The 16803-nt window shown below is 37.7% G+C and overlaps 1 protein-coding gene across 1 annotated transcript in view; it reads right to left on the bottom strand.

The window, feature by feature from the left end:
- The window catches only part of PCDH15 (protocadherin related 15), a 731887-nt gene that overhangs the window by 233419 nt on the left and 481665 nt on the right, over positions 1-16803 (bottom strand). The window contains exon 19 of the mRNA XM_045081472.1: positions 1598-1903. Coding sequence (XP_044937407.1) covers positions 1598-1903 — 306 coding nt within the window. The remainder of the gene's footprint in view (positions 1-1597; positions 1904-16803) is intronic.

Genomic DNA, 16803 nt, shown 5'->3' with positions numbered 1-16803 from the left:
AAGCAGGTTCGTTCCAATGCCTTGAATAATATTTCTTCTTCTTTGCTAGAATAACTCTTACTCTATCCTCCTCAGTTCACACTGTAGAATGCAACTGTCTAAATCTCAATACCAGATATCTAAACTCTCAAGATTAGGTTGAGAGTTCCACCTGTCATCTCTGAGGCCCTTGCTCTAAGAACCTCTATCGCAATTAAGGATTTACTTGTCTGTTTGCCATGCCAGACTGAGAACCCAGTGAAGGCAGGAAATGTGTCTTTCCATGTTAGAATCCCCAAAGTCTAGCAGAGGAGCTGGCATACAATAAACCCTGGAAATACCCATGTTGAACAAATGGATGAATAAATAGATGAACAGAAGAATAAATGGAGAAATATGGACCTTTCCCTGGCTGGCACCTGCCCTTTTTAAATTAATGTTTTTGCCTAAATATTTATTGAGTTAAATCATGAAAAAAATGCAAGTTTGTAAAACCCATGCTAACAGGGTTCAAGTTGTGGAAGGCAAGTCAAGGAAGGACTAGAATCCTTTTTTTTCTTTTTTATAATTCTTTTGTTAGAATCCTTTTTTCCCCCAAAAATTATACTTTATGAACCATCTATGTCAAAATTAAAAGGGGTGGTTGCTTAAAATGCAGATGTCTAAGCCAGCGTAAGCTACCTAACCTACTAAATCAGAATGTCCAGAGTTTCTGGTGATACTGTAGCCAAGGACTGAAAAAATGCTTGGATATGGGGGTACTATTCAAAAGGAGAGTCAGACCTCTGGAAGGAAGCCAGTTTTTCACCAAAAGTGAAAAAAAGAATGGGTTCAGCAATATCCTCTTTCTGTAAAATATAGGGAAAATCTCTACCTGGGTGTATGTGTGTGTGTGTGTATAAGTATAGATATGTGTCCATATGTATCTATAGAGACATACAAACATAGGAATATGCACATACCTGGATAATGTGCATTTACATATATGTAAATATAGAACTACTTATTTGAATATGTACATATGTAGTAATGCATGCATATACTGCATAATGCATATTTACATATACTATCAATACGGAAATATTTACTTGAAAACATGCATACATAGGTATATATGCACACACCTGCCTACATGCATATTTACCTGTATGTAAATATGAAAACATTTTATTTCATATTGTGTGAGCACAAAGATAAGTGTCACAAATACACTTAAAAATTTAACACCAAGTACTCTGGAGGTACAAAATGGGAGATTATTAAATTTTTCTTTATAGAATATTATATTGTCGGTTTTTACAGTAAATATATAGCACTGATTTTATAAATTAAAAAATGTATTTTTAATACATTTAAATCAAATAAGATGATCTTATTTGATTTCTTAGAAGTGCACCTTTTCTCCTCTTACTTGTTGGTATATCCCTGAAGTAAGGTTGTTACATAAAACCAATATGCAACATGGGGAAGATACTTCTATTAAAACTTTACTTATTGTTTATCTGAAATTAGAATTTAACTGGGTGTGTTGTCTTTTTATTTGCTAAGTCTGCAACCTTCTGCAGACAGCAGATCTTCTAATGTGGGATCCAGGACTTGTCTGGATACCCCCACATACCTCTATCTGGAGGAAGGTGGTCCCAGCTGGCAGATTCTCCTCCACAACAACAGTGTATGTTGAATTGGTGAACACGGGGCTGTTATCATCAATATCCAAAACTTTGATGGCCAATGTGAGTGTTGAGTGGCGGGGATGCACAGCTCCGTCTGTGGCCACAACAACAAGCTCGTAGTAGTCTCTGACCTCTCTGTTAAGCTTCACTGCTGTGTAAATGCTCCCATTGGATGTGATGCGAAAGAGGTTATTGAAGTTGCCCAAACTGTAGTGAACTTGGCCATTTATCCCAGCATCAGGGTCTGTTGCCTGAATAGAGATGAAAAACAGAGGCATTCAGCTACTATGTTTTGTCATGCTTTTTGCACATTACATTTTGCTATGGTGCCCTGCTAGAAGGGGACAGTTGAAAAATCATGACATATTTTTTACTGAAATTTTTTCTCTGGGGAAAAAGTAAAAAGATAATGACAATGTAATGAAAATTCTAGAACTTGAGAAGAAATACACTATAGTTGAATTATTCTTCATTCAGAATGACCATGACATACATTGATAATATCATTAACAATATAATATTGCAAAAGAAAACTCACATTATAAAAATACTGGATTTTTCCTGTACTATCATTTCTTTAATGATTTTGAATTCTAAATCAGGAAAACACAGGTAGTTTTTAATTAATGTAACATAATGTGCTAGATGACAACTTAAGATGTTACAGTATTTTTTGTTCAAACACTTTGTTTATTCATTTCCTATATATTTTGTCAAGCACTATATATCTCATTTAATCCTTACCATGTTATTTTTAAAAAGATTTTATTTTTATTTATTTGAGAGAAAGCAAAAGAGAGAGAGAGAGTATACAAGCAAGGGAGGGGCAGAAAGAGAGGGAGACACAGGCTCCCCACAAAGCAGGGAGCTCAATGTGGGACTCAATCCCAGGACCCTGGGATCATGACCTGAGCTGAAAGCAGACACTTAACTGACTGAGCCACCCAGGTGCCCAATCCTCACCATGGTCTTATGAATAAATACAGTTGTTCCCATTTTGTAAATGAGAGAATGGTGTCTTATGGAATTTAAAGCTCCTGCTTAGAATTACAAAAGAAATAAATATACCGTGCCCTAGTTCTTGTACATATAAAACTACTTTATAAATATTTCTGGAATTAATGAATGTTGAATAAATAAATACATGAAACTTAGATTTAAAACTAAATCTGCTCCCAACCCCAAAAGAGAGTCAAGGTACCGAAACCAGGAAGCACTTGAAGAGGGCTCTTCTTTAATATTGGAATACAATCTTCAAATGATAATTGAGAATTATTGTTATTATAATAACATATTAAATAAAATTTTTAAGTTGCATCACAACCACTTTGCATCAAATAAAATGTGTAAATTTCAAGTGAATATTCTTCCAATGGGGTGTTAAGAGAATTAATCTTATCCAAACTCAAGTGTGATATAAATGATGACTGTTACTATTAACTATTTTGCATTTTGTGTTTAATAATGCTACTGGTTTGCAAAGAAACTGGAGTAAGTAGTAGAAGCCACGAACTGTTGTATAATCCTGCCCTAAAACTGATATTAAGTTAAGGAAGGAAGACACTTGACTGCATTATGAGCTATGGATACAATAAAATCATTTAATATCCACAAAGCCTGGGATGCAAAAGGATGGATTTTAATAGCATAAATGCAGGTGTATATCCAAGTTTACAAACTCTGCTGAAATGTGTTGGGGGCATGGCTGAATGCTTATGCCTTGTTTGAGGTAAAGTGGTAAAGTCCAAGATGTGAGTCATGTTTGCAATTCTGCTCCTTCTCTATGTCTTAATGCCAGACATGCCAGTGGGATTTGCCCCTTCGACTCATCTAAACACAAATGCTTGAGGTTTAAAGCCTGAGAAGAGACGGAGAAGGCACTGCAGGAACGCCCAAAGAGGAAGAAACACAGTGAACAAGTTGAAGAGTTTCCATTCTTTACATTGCGCCTAAAACATTCTTTACGTTGCGCCTAAAATTTGCCATACAAATTAATGACAAATCCGTCAAGCTTGTCACTCAGAGGAAAAACCAAACGACAACAATAGCCCCCTCAGGGGAAAAAAAAGAACCCCCCCTCTTTTTTTGGTCTGAATCATTGCATAAGTAAATAGAAAAATGTACTCCAGTAATATAATATAAATAGCTCTTATTTCTTAATGGCGACATTTGTGGAAATTTCAGTGACTTTTTCTGTCTGTGGGAATTTTTACAATCACAAAATAAATCATTTATATAACCGGTAATTTAAATGATTCCTGTTCAAATTATGTTTTCATTCATCCATATAATGGAAGGTTTTATACAATGATTCCGTTTGGCTAATGTGTGTGTGTGTGCATACACATGTGGGGGAGGGGTGTTGTGTAGTATTGTTTTATACACCTCTAGCTGCTTAGCCATCTCCACAAGAATGCCTGGTACATATCTCTGTTAGTTTTCTACACCTGCCATATTGAATGACCACAAATTTAACAGTTTACAAAAGACAAATTTATTATTTTATGGCTCCATAGGTCAGAAGTTCAACAGGCGTCTTACTAGGTTAAAATCAAAGTACAAGGCAGGGCTGTGTTTCTTTCCGGAGGCTGTAAGGGAAGTTCACTTACTGAGTTCCTTGCTTTTTGGAGTTGTTGACAGAATTCAGTTGCTTTGAGTTGTAGGATTGAGATCTCCACCTCCTTTTTGGTTGTCATATGAGGACCATTCTCAGCTTCTAGAGGCCACCCCATAGTCCATGGCCATCTCCTCCATTTTTAAAGTCAGCAATAATGGGTCAAGGTACTCTCACACTTTTGACCCTCTCCTCTTTCTTCTTCCTTATCATCCCTCTGATTTATTCTGTTCCCAACCTTTTCCAGTTCCAAGGGCTTGCATGATTGCATTGTGTCCCACTTGGACAATCCAGAACAATTTCCCCTATTGTGAGCTCCTTAATCTTAATCACATTTATAGAGCTCCTTTTGCCATGTGAGGTAACATATTTGTAGGTAGGGCATATCTGGGGGCCAATATTCTGTCTCATAGAATCAGAAGCTTAATATGTCTGTGATTGAACTCTTCATTACTCCTGCGTCCAAATCTTATTTATTTCCACACTTCCCCTTTCAGTAAATGGTCTTCTACTACCATATGAGGTTATGTAAGATGTAAAGTAGATATTTCTGAGCTCTCCATCTTTTATCTGTTCAATTACTCATTCATCCAATAATTTGAGAAAAGCTTATATAATACCATGCATGAGACTCAGCTCCAGGCTGTGAGATACACAGTATATTAAGTACCAAGGTCCAAGACCTAAAGTCATTTACAGAATAATCCCTGTCTATCCATCATATGTTCCTTCCCCACAACCCTGGGGAAATAATATCTCACTCATAACCATCTTGGTCCGAGACATCACCAACTACAGCTTAGATCACTAAATTACTTGCTAATTCTTTTCTTTCACTTATATCCCTTCAGATATTTTGCTTTATAAAAGCGAAAAGAATGATATCAGTCCTCTGTGTAAACTCCTTCAATGATTTCCATTGCTTTGGGCAATAGTCAAACCTTTAGTACAATCAAGAAGTTGCATAGAAGATGCAGCTTTCACTCTGCTTTCTCTAACCTCCAAACTTCTCCCAGGCCCTCTGCCCATAGGGCTCCTGCTATCACTCACCAGCCCCCTACTCATGCATCTTCCAAGCATCAAGTTAAACATTACTTCCTCAAAGCAGCCTCCTCTGATTCCTGAAATGCAGATTAGATTTTCCTGTTGTACGTAGGCCGAAAGTGCCATATACCTGCCACTTCTGCCACTTTTGATAATTTCTAATTATATATTTACCAATGAGCTTATTTAAGAGCTGGTCTCCTTTTGTACAACAAGGTATGCCATCAGAATATGTTCTGGGGTTGGGACGCCTGGGTGGCTCAGTTGGTTGGACGACTGCCTTCGGCTCAGGTCATGATCTTGGAGTCCTGGGATCGAGTCCCACATTGGGCTCCCAGCTCCATGAGGAGTCTGCTTCTCTCTCTGACCTTCTCCTCGCTCATGCTCTCTCTCACTGTCTCTCTCTCAAATAAATAAATAAAAATCTTAAAAAAAAAAAAAAGAATATGTTCTGGGCTTTTCTGTTTTCACTGAAAGCCTCACATAATTCCTGGCACATAGTAAGCATGCAATAAATACTTAAATTCATAAATAAATCATATATATATTAAGATATATAAATGAATGTATTAGTACTGCTATGTAGTAGCTGTTTTAATTCTTAATTCATTATTTCATTTCATTTTATTTATTTTTGTCATTGTGCATCTATTGTTTGGCTTTACTTTGGCTCTTGTTTTATTATCCTCTGTGAATCTGGCTAAGAATCTGAAAATTAAAACTGGAATTATTGGAATTGAACCTAGTACTTTGATCACCTTGGTGAAACTATTGATTCTATGCTGAAAAAATATCATTTTTTAGAAAAACAGAGTGATATTTTATCACAGCCCAAACAAACATATGACAAGTAAATATCTTTGTACTTTTAGCATTTTGTAGAATGACAAGGAGAGATATGTACGTTAAGGTGGCAAATGACTGTTCTCTAAGAAGAGATTGCTATATTGTACAAGTGCTGATTGGTCTCAGTGTTCCCAGCATACTATTTTTTGATGTCATTAACTTTTACGTGTCACTTTTTCTCTCTAGGTCTGAGATATCTCAACTATAAAATAAAATATGTGGAGTAGAGAGCAGTTTTCAATCTCTTTTCTTACCGTTATGCAAGCCAGAGATGAAATTCACAAACATGGCCCAGATCATCAATTGTAACATGAATAAGATAGACTATAGCTACAGAAGGATTTCTCATCGTTGCAATGACATTTTTTTCTGTTCCACTGAATAAAATATATGCAAACTTAAGTAAATAGACACTACTATAGATTTAACCTAATAATTAATATCAGAACAATGCAAATGTAGTAACTACATTGGTAACCAGTGACTTGCACGAGACTTTTCACATTTGATTGTAACAACCCATGCCAAGAGCTTCTCTAGAGGATTGTGAGGACACTTGCTCTGACAAGAGACTGAGAGATAAGAACAGACCTCCATTTCAGAATGCACCACCTGCATTCCCCAAACTGTGAGCTCCTTAACCTTAATCACATCAACCACATTTTCCCTTGGGAACTTCCCAATGTATATTAGCTCAGAGAAGTGCTTTATTAAGGCCTTCTTTATTTAGGATTGTTGAATAGGAACTTCCTCCCCTATGCTTCATCTTGCTAAGAGGAAGGGCATTTTAGCAAGACAACTGCCCTCTGTTGTTCCCTTTCCCACTTGGGAGTGGTGAATTTGGTAGGAAGAATTGGGTTAATGCCTCTCTAAGATCTGCTTGTAAAGACAGCCTGTGGTTTGCTTGTTAAGTTGTATAAACTCTTCCCTTATGGACACCTACAATTCTAGCCTTGCCCGTGGAAGAAGAGCTGTGTCAGTGAGTTTAGCTGTAGGCTGCGGTATTATCCAACACTCCCTGGCCCTCCCACTAAACTTCTTTCCCTCCAAAATCAGTGTCACCCATCTACACGAGGACAGGAACCTCAGCAACCTAAAGGATGTTCATTATTATCTTCAATGCCCCCCGCCAGGGGTTTATAGTACCGTTTCAGAAGGGATTTCATCATAGTTTCCACTACTGTTTGTTTAGCAGAATAGTTCCTAGTATCTTGAGGGACATACAGTTGTTAAATACTGCTACAGTTCACAGAGCAATGCCAAGAATAAGGCCTTCTTTTAATAATCTGTCTGTGATACTTTTCACACAATATTTCCACTTCGTAATCTTTGTTCTCCAGGACATGTTGAAAATGACTATTGTAATGGTGTACACACTCAGCCATGTTTGGATTCATAGAGTGGTCTAAAGAGAAATAATAAACGGAAGAGAAAACATAATCAAAAACATATGCTTTCAGCAGGACAGTGAGGGGATTTTTTCAAATGGCTGAAATTGATAAAAAAGGCCATGGGGAAGAGGAAGAGATATTGGGTTTTAGCCATGGCCTTGATAAAGCAACTCTGGGTGCGAGTTTCCTTGTGTTACATTTTATGGAATGTTAGTTAATGTCCCTCAGGATGCCAGTACATTCTTTCAGGGACAAGAGTGAGAGGAGGTAAAGAGAGAAGGGAAAGTCTGGGTTCAAATAAACAAATTTGGGAAACTGAGATTAAATAAAATTTAAAATGTTCTATTACTTCATAATTCCTGAGGTAACATTACTATTTTAGTGAATGAGGTGAAGTTCTCAAGAGGGATACATTATGCACCAGATTTAGAAATCCCCAGTAAAGGCTACCTCCTTTCAACATGTTGCACAAACTATACAAAGAAGCCAAGACCCCTATGCCTTATCTCTTCCCACCCACATTTTTGGCACTCCCTCACTATCTGCTCTCTTCTACAAGCTGTCTACTCAAATCAAATCAATTCTCGACATTTCCCTAGGACTCAACATATACTTCATGACATTATCTTCAAGGCTTGCCACAAAGATTCCTTTTTCACCTCTGACATTCCAATCACCCATCCATTCCTCCAATCATGGCCCCCGTTCTACCCTTTGTAGGGAAAGTTCCAGCATTTGGAGGTCATGTCACAAATCAGAATTCTCTACTTGACAATGCCTCTTTGCATCACAGTTAAAGCCCTTTTTCCACAACCATGAAACCTTTTGGAAAGAACTTGTCTCATTAATTTCTGTGTGTTGCATTTTTCAAAAACACACTATTCTCTATATTATAGTGGGATGATTTGTGGAAAGAGAATATCCAAATACATATTCCACAGGTAGACTGTAAAAAATAAACGTTAGAGGGTTCATCTGTATAATGGGGCCACATGGTTCAATGTCAGCTAAAGCACAGAATATGTGTAATATATTCAATAATAATAGTAAATGTGCCCCTCAGCTCTCCCTCACCACATGTTTTTACCCAATTCACTACAACTTAATTCCCTGAATGCCTAGCTTCCATGAAAGGCTGTGCATCTGATACACATGAAACAAAAGACTGTAATATTCTGTAAGAAAGTACTCTAAAAATGTTAAGGTAACTGAGACTACCATCTAATAGAGACCGAGGAACTAGAATGCTTGAAAAATGCTATTTCCTTCCTTTCCCATCTCTTAATTAACGGAGGAGCATGAATAAGGTCACATACATTAAGTGACATGGGTTGGCTAAGCAAGGTAGTTCTATTTATTGACTATTACAGATGACTATGTAGATGTTGGACAAGATAACCAAACACAAAACCCCTTATTATCAGCAATACTGTCAGGAAGTTCGCACTGATATTTACTATCTAGCCAAGGAGCTCTGTGTGTGATGCTATAATGAAACCATTTATCTTCCCAGAAATCAATTAAAAGTTAATTAAAATTGTTAATAAGAAAAATCACACATCTCTTCTTCTCTTGTACTACATCAAAGCAATAAACAGTAATAGCTGCAACTTTATAATCATCTGTCTTTATCATCATCTGGTTAACACGTTTTGTAATATATACCTTACCATGAGGCCTGATTTGAGGTTACTTTGTGAATGCCTCTTGTTTGGGAAACTGGCTGATAGTCTGAGGTCAGATAAAGACCTCACTGGACAAAACTTCAAATATCGGCTAGAAAAAGTTGTGGAAAATCTTTAATCATTAAAATCAAAGTTAGGGTTTAGTAACCAAAAACTTCCTGAAGAAAGAAATCAGATGATATATAAGGGAATTTATTGAAATAAAATTTATTGAATATTTGTTAAGCACCATTTTAAAGAAAGAAATTAGATGATATATACGGACATTTACTGAAATAAAATTTATTGAATATTTGTTAAGCACCAGTTTATAGAAAGAAATCAGATGATATATAAGGATGTTTATTGAAATAAATGTACTGAATATTTGTTAAGCACCATTTTATTGCATACCACTTGAAATGGGGGCCAAGAAATATGTATTTCTTAGGCATTATAGTCATCTTTTATTTTCCTCATGATCCCTTTAGAGTGACCTACTACCCATTCTGTCACATCAATAGAAGTAGAAGCCCACCGCTGGGGTACTCACCCAGGGGGTTACTGACTCTATGGAGACCTAAAAGCATGCCTCTTGGCATGGTCAGGAAACACTGGGACAAAACCTCAAAGGACAGTCTGGGATCTATAACCTCTTCTATCAAGAAGTCTCTAGGGAGACTACTTGTTCATATCTTCAGTGATGAATTCTGATTTGAAGTATGTCTCATAATCATGCTCATTTGGATGAATGTTTATATATGAAATTATTTCTGTTTATTCTCACAAAAAATCAAGTGCCTAAGAAGAACTTTAAGGCAGAAAGAAAACACCGCTACTAGAAAGGTGTGAACTCCCAGGTAACACCTAATTAGCCAAGTGTGAAGTCGGGAGGAGATTAGTTCTCCATTCTGCTTGTCCTTTCCAGCAGTGTTAGAGGCTGTGTGCTCTTCTGACCTACAGGTGGGAAACACAGAAGCTGCTGAGCAGGAGGGTCAGAAGGAATAGTGGACCAAGTCACACTGAATGACATTCCTAAGGGAAATACATTTTTAAAAACTGTCTAACAACATCTGAAATATATAAAATAGTTGTTGTCTTTGTTTCTTTCAAGCTGAGTCATATCAAGGGCTGTGATTTTCAGTGTAAGAAGAGAGAAAAGGGAATGAGTCAGATGCTGGCGAATTTTTCTTCTCTCTACACAGATGCCTTTATTCGTTACTGAGCCATGGAAAAGAGACCAACTGCCTAGCAGGTAGCAAGTGTACATGAGCTCAAATGACCAAAAACATAACCAGAATGAATTTTTTTTTAAATCAAATATTGGAACTCTCAAATACTTAATTCCTAATCTAGAAAACCCATGTGTAAACTTGCTATTTCCTACAGGCTTCAGCTCTAGGGTAGAAGCCAAACCTTTCCCAACCCCACTCTGTGGCCTTAGGTGAGTCAGTTACTCTCAGCTTCCATCCTTCATCTGTGAAATGATGATGATGACGATGACTATTTATCTCACTGCCTCTCATGAGAATGGAACATACTTACAGCATGCTTGGGACATGTTAATAATCAATTAAAAAATAATATGTTCATTGTTTCATGTTTTTCAATGTCTACTTAGAAAACCATATTTTTTTTTTAAAAACTCCATTCTGTCCTAAACTTTTTTTTTCAAGACTTGTTTATTTGAGAGAGAGAGAGAGCATGAGTGGGAGGAGCAGAGGGAGAGGGAGAGAATCTCAAGCAGACTCCGCACAGTGTGGAACCACATGGGGAGGGAGGCTCTTTGTCATGACCCTGAAAACATACCTGAGCTGAAATCGAGCAGGATGCTTAACTCACTGCACCACCCTGGTATGCCTGTCCTAAGGTTCTTAAAGAATATTTTGGGGGAAGACAAATCAGCCTATTTTTATTTGGCTTCTTTATACATTTCATTTTCCTTGGGATCACATTCAACTTGGTATAGTGAGTCTATTAGGTTCTATTAATATTGCTGTTCTCAACATTTTTTCTGAGAATGTGCTTGTAGTAATTAATCCATATGTGACATATCAAGCCTGTCCGCACAGCATTTTTTAGAGCAATAAATACAAATATAGGAAAAACTTAACATGACCAGATAATAAATCACAGAAAGGAGAGAGCATTTTGTTATGACAAATAGCAACGGTGAACATATATAGGGGCTTTCGTGCATTAATTAAGGTAGTATTGTCACATGATAGAGACATTTCTATGAAAAAGTATATGTGATGATCTTATGGACATGGCCACACTGAGAAATGTCGGCTAGGTTTGGCCTGAGAAAGATCAGTTGCATTTCTGAAAAATCAAAAATACATTCCATGGGAAAATAGAAGAGAAAAGATGATAACTTTCAGTTGCATTTTAAAGTAATTTCACCGTGGACTGGGAAACAAATGCATATGTCAATGGGTGAGTGATCACAGCCTGATTGTAAGCTGTGAGGCTTTAAAATCGTTACAGTGAGAGCTGAAAGGGGTAGGAGAGTTATTTCACACTAAACATTTTCTTACTTGTCATTACTGCAGGCCATCCTTCCAAATCTGAAAAGATAAATTCCACCCGGAGAAATCAGTAAATACTATTTCCCCCACGTAAAAGATTTGACAGCTGCCCATATTTTCTTCTAAACCCATGTCTTTTTTAGTGTTTTTAAATTCCTCCCACTCTACCACGTTGGAAACCTCAATTAAACTGTCTTGAAGGGTTCTGGGATGCCTTCCCTGCCCCCCATGTCAGGACAGATGCCCTTTCACTGAGACTCCCAGCCCTTCTGTTCTTACTTAGCTCTAACGACATGACGTAGGTACCTGTTTCTCTCCTACATTGCACTTGACCCAGCTCACAAGAGATGATTGCTCATAGCTGACTTTCTAATGCTTATTCTTCCTAAGTGGTCAGTGAATATTTGCTGAATAAATGTTGAATGGAGGACTTTCTTTTCTAAGGCAATATGTGCCTTCCTTAAAGTTTTGTTGAATCTACCAAGAGCCAAAGCAATTTCTACCAGTTACAGGATAAGTCATATTTCCTGGGAATACTCAAGAGCCTTGTTCTAACCTCTCTGGACTTACCTCCGGCAACTCATCCTTTGATACCAACTCTATGTTTTAGTCAAGATAGTTTATTTATTGTATTAGTCAGCTCTCACACAATTCTGACACTCAGTGGCCTGCCACCCTTGATGCTGATTTCTCAAGCCATCAGCTCTCCTCTGATTGTCTCCACTCTGGGAATGGGGTGGAAGGAGCAGCCTTTATAGGAACATGCCACTCCCATGACCAAGGGAAGAAAATTAAAAAGAGAGACGAGATATACCAACTACACCCTCTCTTCATTGGTCAAGACAAGCCTTGTATGACCAAGGCTGATGCCATGCTGGGGACACACATGCTCTCACCGTGTGGGACAGCACAAACTGGGAAACAACAAAATGCTTGTTCGACCACCCTCATTGTTCTTGAAACACACCAGGATTCCCCACCTTCTCTGAGAATTTGCTATTTCTAAATCCTATCTAATTCTTCAAAACCTGCTTCTAGATCCAGCCTTCTGACTCTTTTTGCACTAAGCTCAAACCAACCAACTAACTTTCTTTCTTTCTTTTCTTTCTTTCCTCCTTCCTTCCTTCCTCCCTCCCTCTGTGCTAATTGTGGAGCCAGACTGGGGACCCACCCATGACCCCACAAAGACCATGACCTGAGCCAAAACCAAGAGTCGGCTGCTTAACCAACTGGGCCACCCAGGTGTCCCTAAAACAAAACACTTTCTGTTGTTATTGATGTCTGTTGTGAGGTCGAATACCAAGAATCCCAAGTCATTGCTCACCCACACATTCCATAATGGGAGGAACCATTAGGGAAAAATTCTGGGAAGGGAAGGTGTGACTAGTGGGAAGCTGGGCCATGGACGGAAATGAGGGAGAGAAGCAAAAAACAAAAGACAGGCATGAAGTAAATGGAAATAAATGATTTTTCTAGAGTTGGGTGATATTTAATGCAAATGAACTGTGTCAAATTAAGCCAGCCCGTTTAAGTAGTTACAACCTAGCCTACAGCTCTCTTAATAACAGAATGTAAATTAACTCCAGGTGATTAAAAAGTATGCATTAGGGAAAAGGATGTAACCCTATACTAAAAATTTTAAATATTCATCTGTCACAAAATGGTAAACACTCAGAGATAAGGACTTGAACGCTTCAGGAAAAGAGTTTTCATCAGGTTCATTTTCATACAACAAATACACACAATAATGTTTCATGTTCATTAATGTCTTTATATAGTTCCACAGCAAGGTGCAGGGGCCAAAGGCAGGTCGCCCCAAGATGGGCCACTTGGGTATATTGATTATTTTAAAGAGCAGCTACTTGAAAAATAGCTGGCCAGGACACTCAGACCCTCCCCTGTCCCCATGAAAGCAGGGAACAAACCTCCCATATGAAAAATACTCATTGTGCTAAGAAAAAGAGACATCCTTGTCACCAGCAAGAGGGACTTTAGAGCCAAAGAGCTATAAAAACAAACCTTGCTACAGTTTTCATAGCTCTACGCCCTCAGCCTACATTCTGCTTGGGATTCCCTACTAATTAAAGCTCCCAAACCCCCATTTTCTTTATCCTACCTGCTCTTCATGAATGTAGTCTCTTTTTCTGAAAAGCATAAAAACTACCCACCTTGCTCATTTCTTTAGGTCTTAGTTTCATTATTGGGTCTCACATCACATGTAATAAAACTTTGCTTTTGTTCTCCTGTTATTATGTCTCCTAGAAATTTAATTCTTGGTCCACCTGGAAGAGCTTGAAGGAGAGAGAAGAATTTTTCCTTCTCTACAGGCTTTCACCTTCCTCAAACATTCCCTATAGGGCTGAAAGGGGTCAGGAAAACCTGGGGTTTTTCATATTTTCCCCTCCCTCTGCATTGGGTCATTTTTCACCTGGGGTTTGCTGTGTATTGCACCATGTTGTGTGATAGTGGAATGGTACATATGGGAATCAGATTTTGTTTTCTCACTCTCTCCCTTTTATTCATCCAACAACTGAGTCTCATCTTTTCTCTGTGGACATATTCCACACCCTACACCTCACTTTACACGGAGGCTCACTTTGTCAAACTAACTATGTTGTCTCACACCTGATTTATTCCGACACCAAATCCTCCCTGTACTTCCCCACCTGGCTGCCCTCAGTCCTCATTCCACCTCCCTCACAAGCACCTGCACACGGACAGCGTCATCCCATGCTCCTGAAGCTCCCTGTGCACCCCTTCTCCATGTGTCTAAATGCTCCTCCTCCAAATTTTATTACCAGAGACACACTGTATATCTCTTTATGTAGATAGGTTTGTGATACATAAGAGAATATTTGGGTTTTTTTTCTTTTGTTTTTTTTTTGTTTTTACTATTTTTTTTTTTTTTTTGCCTTGCAAGAACGGATTTTTTTTCCATTTTGGGGGTGACGTTGAGAATGCATGTGCCAGTCAACACAAAATCCTCTGTAAATTCCTAAAGTAGCATAAATACACATTTTAATATAAGTATTATTTCTTGAGCGCTCATTACAACGGCATCCCTTTCTAAAATATTTTCCTAAACTGTTAAGAGTAAATCTTTTAGGTCATCTCTGGTCAACAGATACTACTTCTGAAAATAAGGAAGGAAGACAAAAATACCACCAAGGTGGCTTGCATTTTATGTGATAATCTGCTTGGCTTGGGCATTTCTGGTTTTGTTTGTGTTTGCCTTGTTGGTCAAATTCTGACCCAAAGTGCTGTTTTCCTTTCTTTTTTTGAAAAGTATTTTAAATTGTTTCCTCTATGCTTATTGAGGATATAATATTTCCTTCTCAGATGTCTTTATGATCCTCTCCATGAATCCTAAGTTTAAATTTTGTTTTGAGCCAGCATTCTTGTGTATTAAATGTAAAGGTGCCCTAGGATTTCCCCTGAGAACCAGGAATAATCCATTCCCTAAATACTGCCCTTCAGTCTGTCACAGAAGTGTTTGTTGTTACAGTATGTTCTCTCACAAATGATTTGCTACTATCAGTGCTGGAAGGAAATCATAACTGGAACCCGGAAAAAAAAAAAAAAGTGACAGTGAGTTTGGATTCCCTGTGTAATCCTCCATAATTACATTTTCCGGAGAACATTCAAGTATTAGATGATCAGATGTAGATCTAAGACAAAAGAAATAAAAATGTCTTTGGCCAATATAATATCAAGCTAATGAGAGAAAAATATCTCCTAATTCCCAACCCCTCTGAATAATGCCTTTTACTAGATAAAAGCACATATTATTTCCCAAATAGCAACTGTAAAATGAAAAGGCCTTTTTCCATTTTATACACAGTGTCACAATCTTATCCTATTCACCTAGCCTGAGAACGTCACTGGGGGATAGCCCAATTTAGATTCTGATCCCATGTTTTTGTTATCGTTCATCATTCTTTGGGCTAGGCCCCAAATTTAGCAATTATAGTTATGCTCCATTCCCCAAATCTGGGATGTCACCAAATTGGTGGGTTTAGAAATACACATTTTCTATTCATTCCTCTGCCAACATTCCTCTGCTCATGCTTTCTCTCTCTCTCTCTCAAATAAATAAATAAAATCTTAAAAAAAAAAAAATGAGGGCACCTGGGTGGCTCAGTTGGTTAAGCAACTGCCTTCGGCTCAGGTCATGATCCTAGAGTCCCAAGATCGAGTCCCACATCAGGCTCCTGGTTCCACAGGGCGTCTGCTTCTCCCTCTGAACTTCTCCTCTCTCATGCTCTCTCTCACTGTCTCTCTCTCTCAAATAAATAAGATCTTTTTAAAAAAGAACAGTTTAATAGCAATTGGTCCAGCAGAAGGTTTTCCTGAGAATAATGGGACTTATTCTATGAAATTATGGTGATGGCTAACAATGGTCTAGTCACTATCATTAAGTGATATAAAGGAATTGGAGTCTGGCATAAAAAATAGATAAAAATTGGAAGTTAAAGTATATTACTCTGAGAAGCTGAAACTCTATAATCTGTCTGCCAAGAATCTTTGTGGATAATAAAGAAGAAAGTTATTGACTCATCTCAAACTTAAAGTCTGAAGAATCTAAATGGAGACGGAAGGCACCGTCCAACATGACAAGTTTGAACCACTTTGATTTGGAATGCCCAGAGGAAGTATTACTCTTACTACTTTCATGAAGACTGATAGCTTTTGACAGGAATCTGTCTGTGTGGACTCAGATGAGTATGATACCGAGGAGTCATAAAAACATTAGAGAAGACTGTGGGCTCAAAGGAGCTCCTCATAAAAATGTTCAGATAGAGGGGAAAAGACAGTGAAAAAGAGACTGTATTTACTCTATATCCACACGGTGAGTTATGATACCCACAGGGAATATTTCCAGTCCGGGTTTCAGAATCCCAGTGAACTAATCCTTCAGAGATATCATAAAGTAAATAGTGAGAAAACAAGCAAAAGAAATATTGCCTGCTTTTATTTATTTATTTATTTTGTTGTCTGAATCCAGATTCAAGAAAAAAAAAAAAAAAAAAAAAGAGCCTCCCATCTGATTCTTATATGACT

The sequence above is a fragment of the Mustela putorius genome, unplaced genomic scaffold, assembly GCF_011764305.1.
Source record: "Mustela putorius furo isolate JIRA1106 unplaced genomic scaffold, ASM1176430v1.1 tig00000577_pilon_pilon_pilon, whole genome shotgun sequence".
Taxonomy (NCBI): domain Eukaryota; kingdom Metazoa; phylum Chordata; class Mammalia; order Carnivora; family Mustelidae; genus Mustela; species Mustela putorius.
This window is presented reverse-complemented; position numbering and strand designations above follow the sequence as displayed.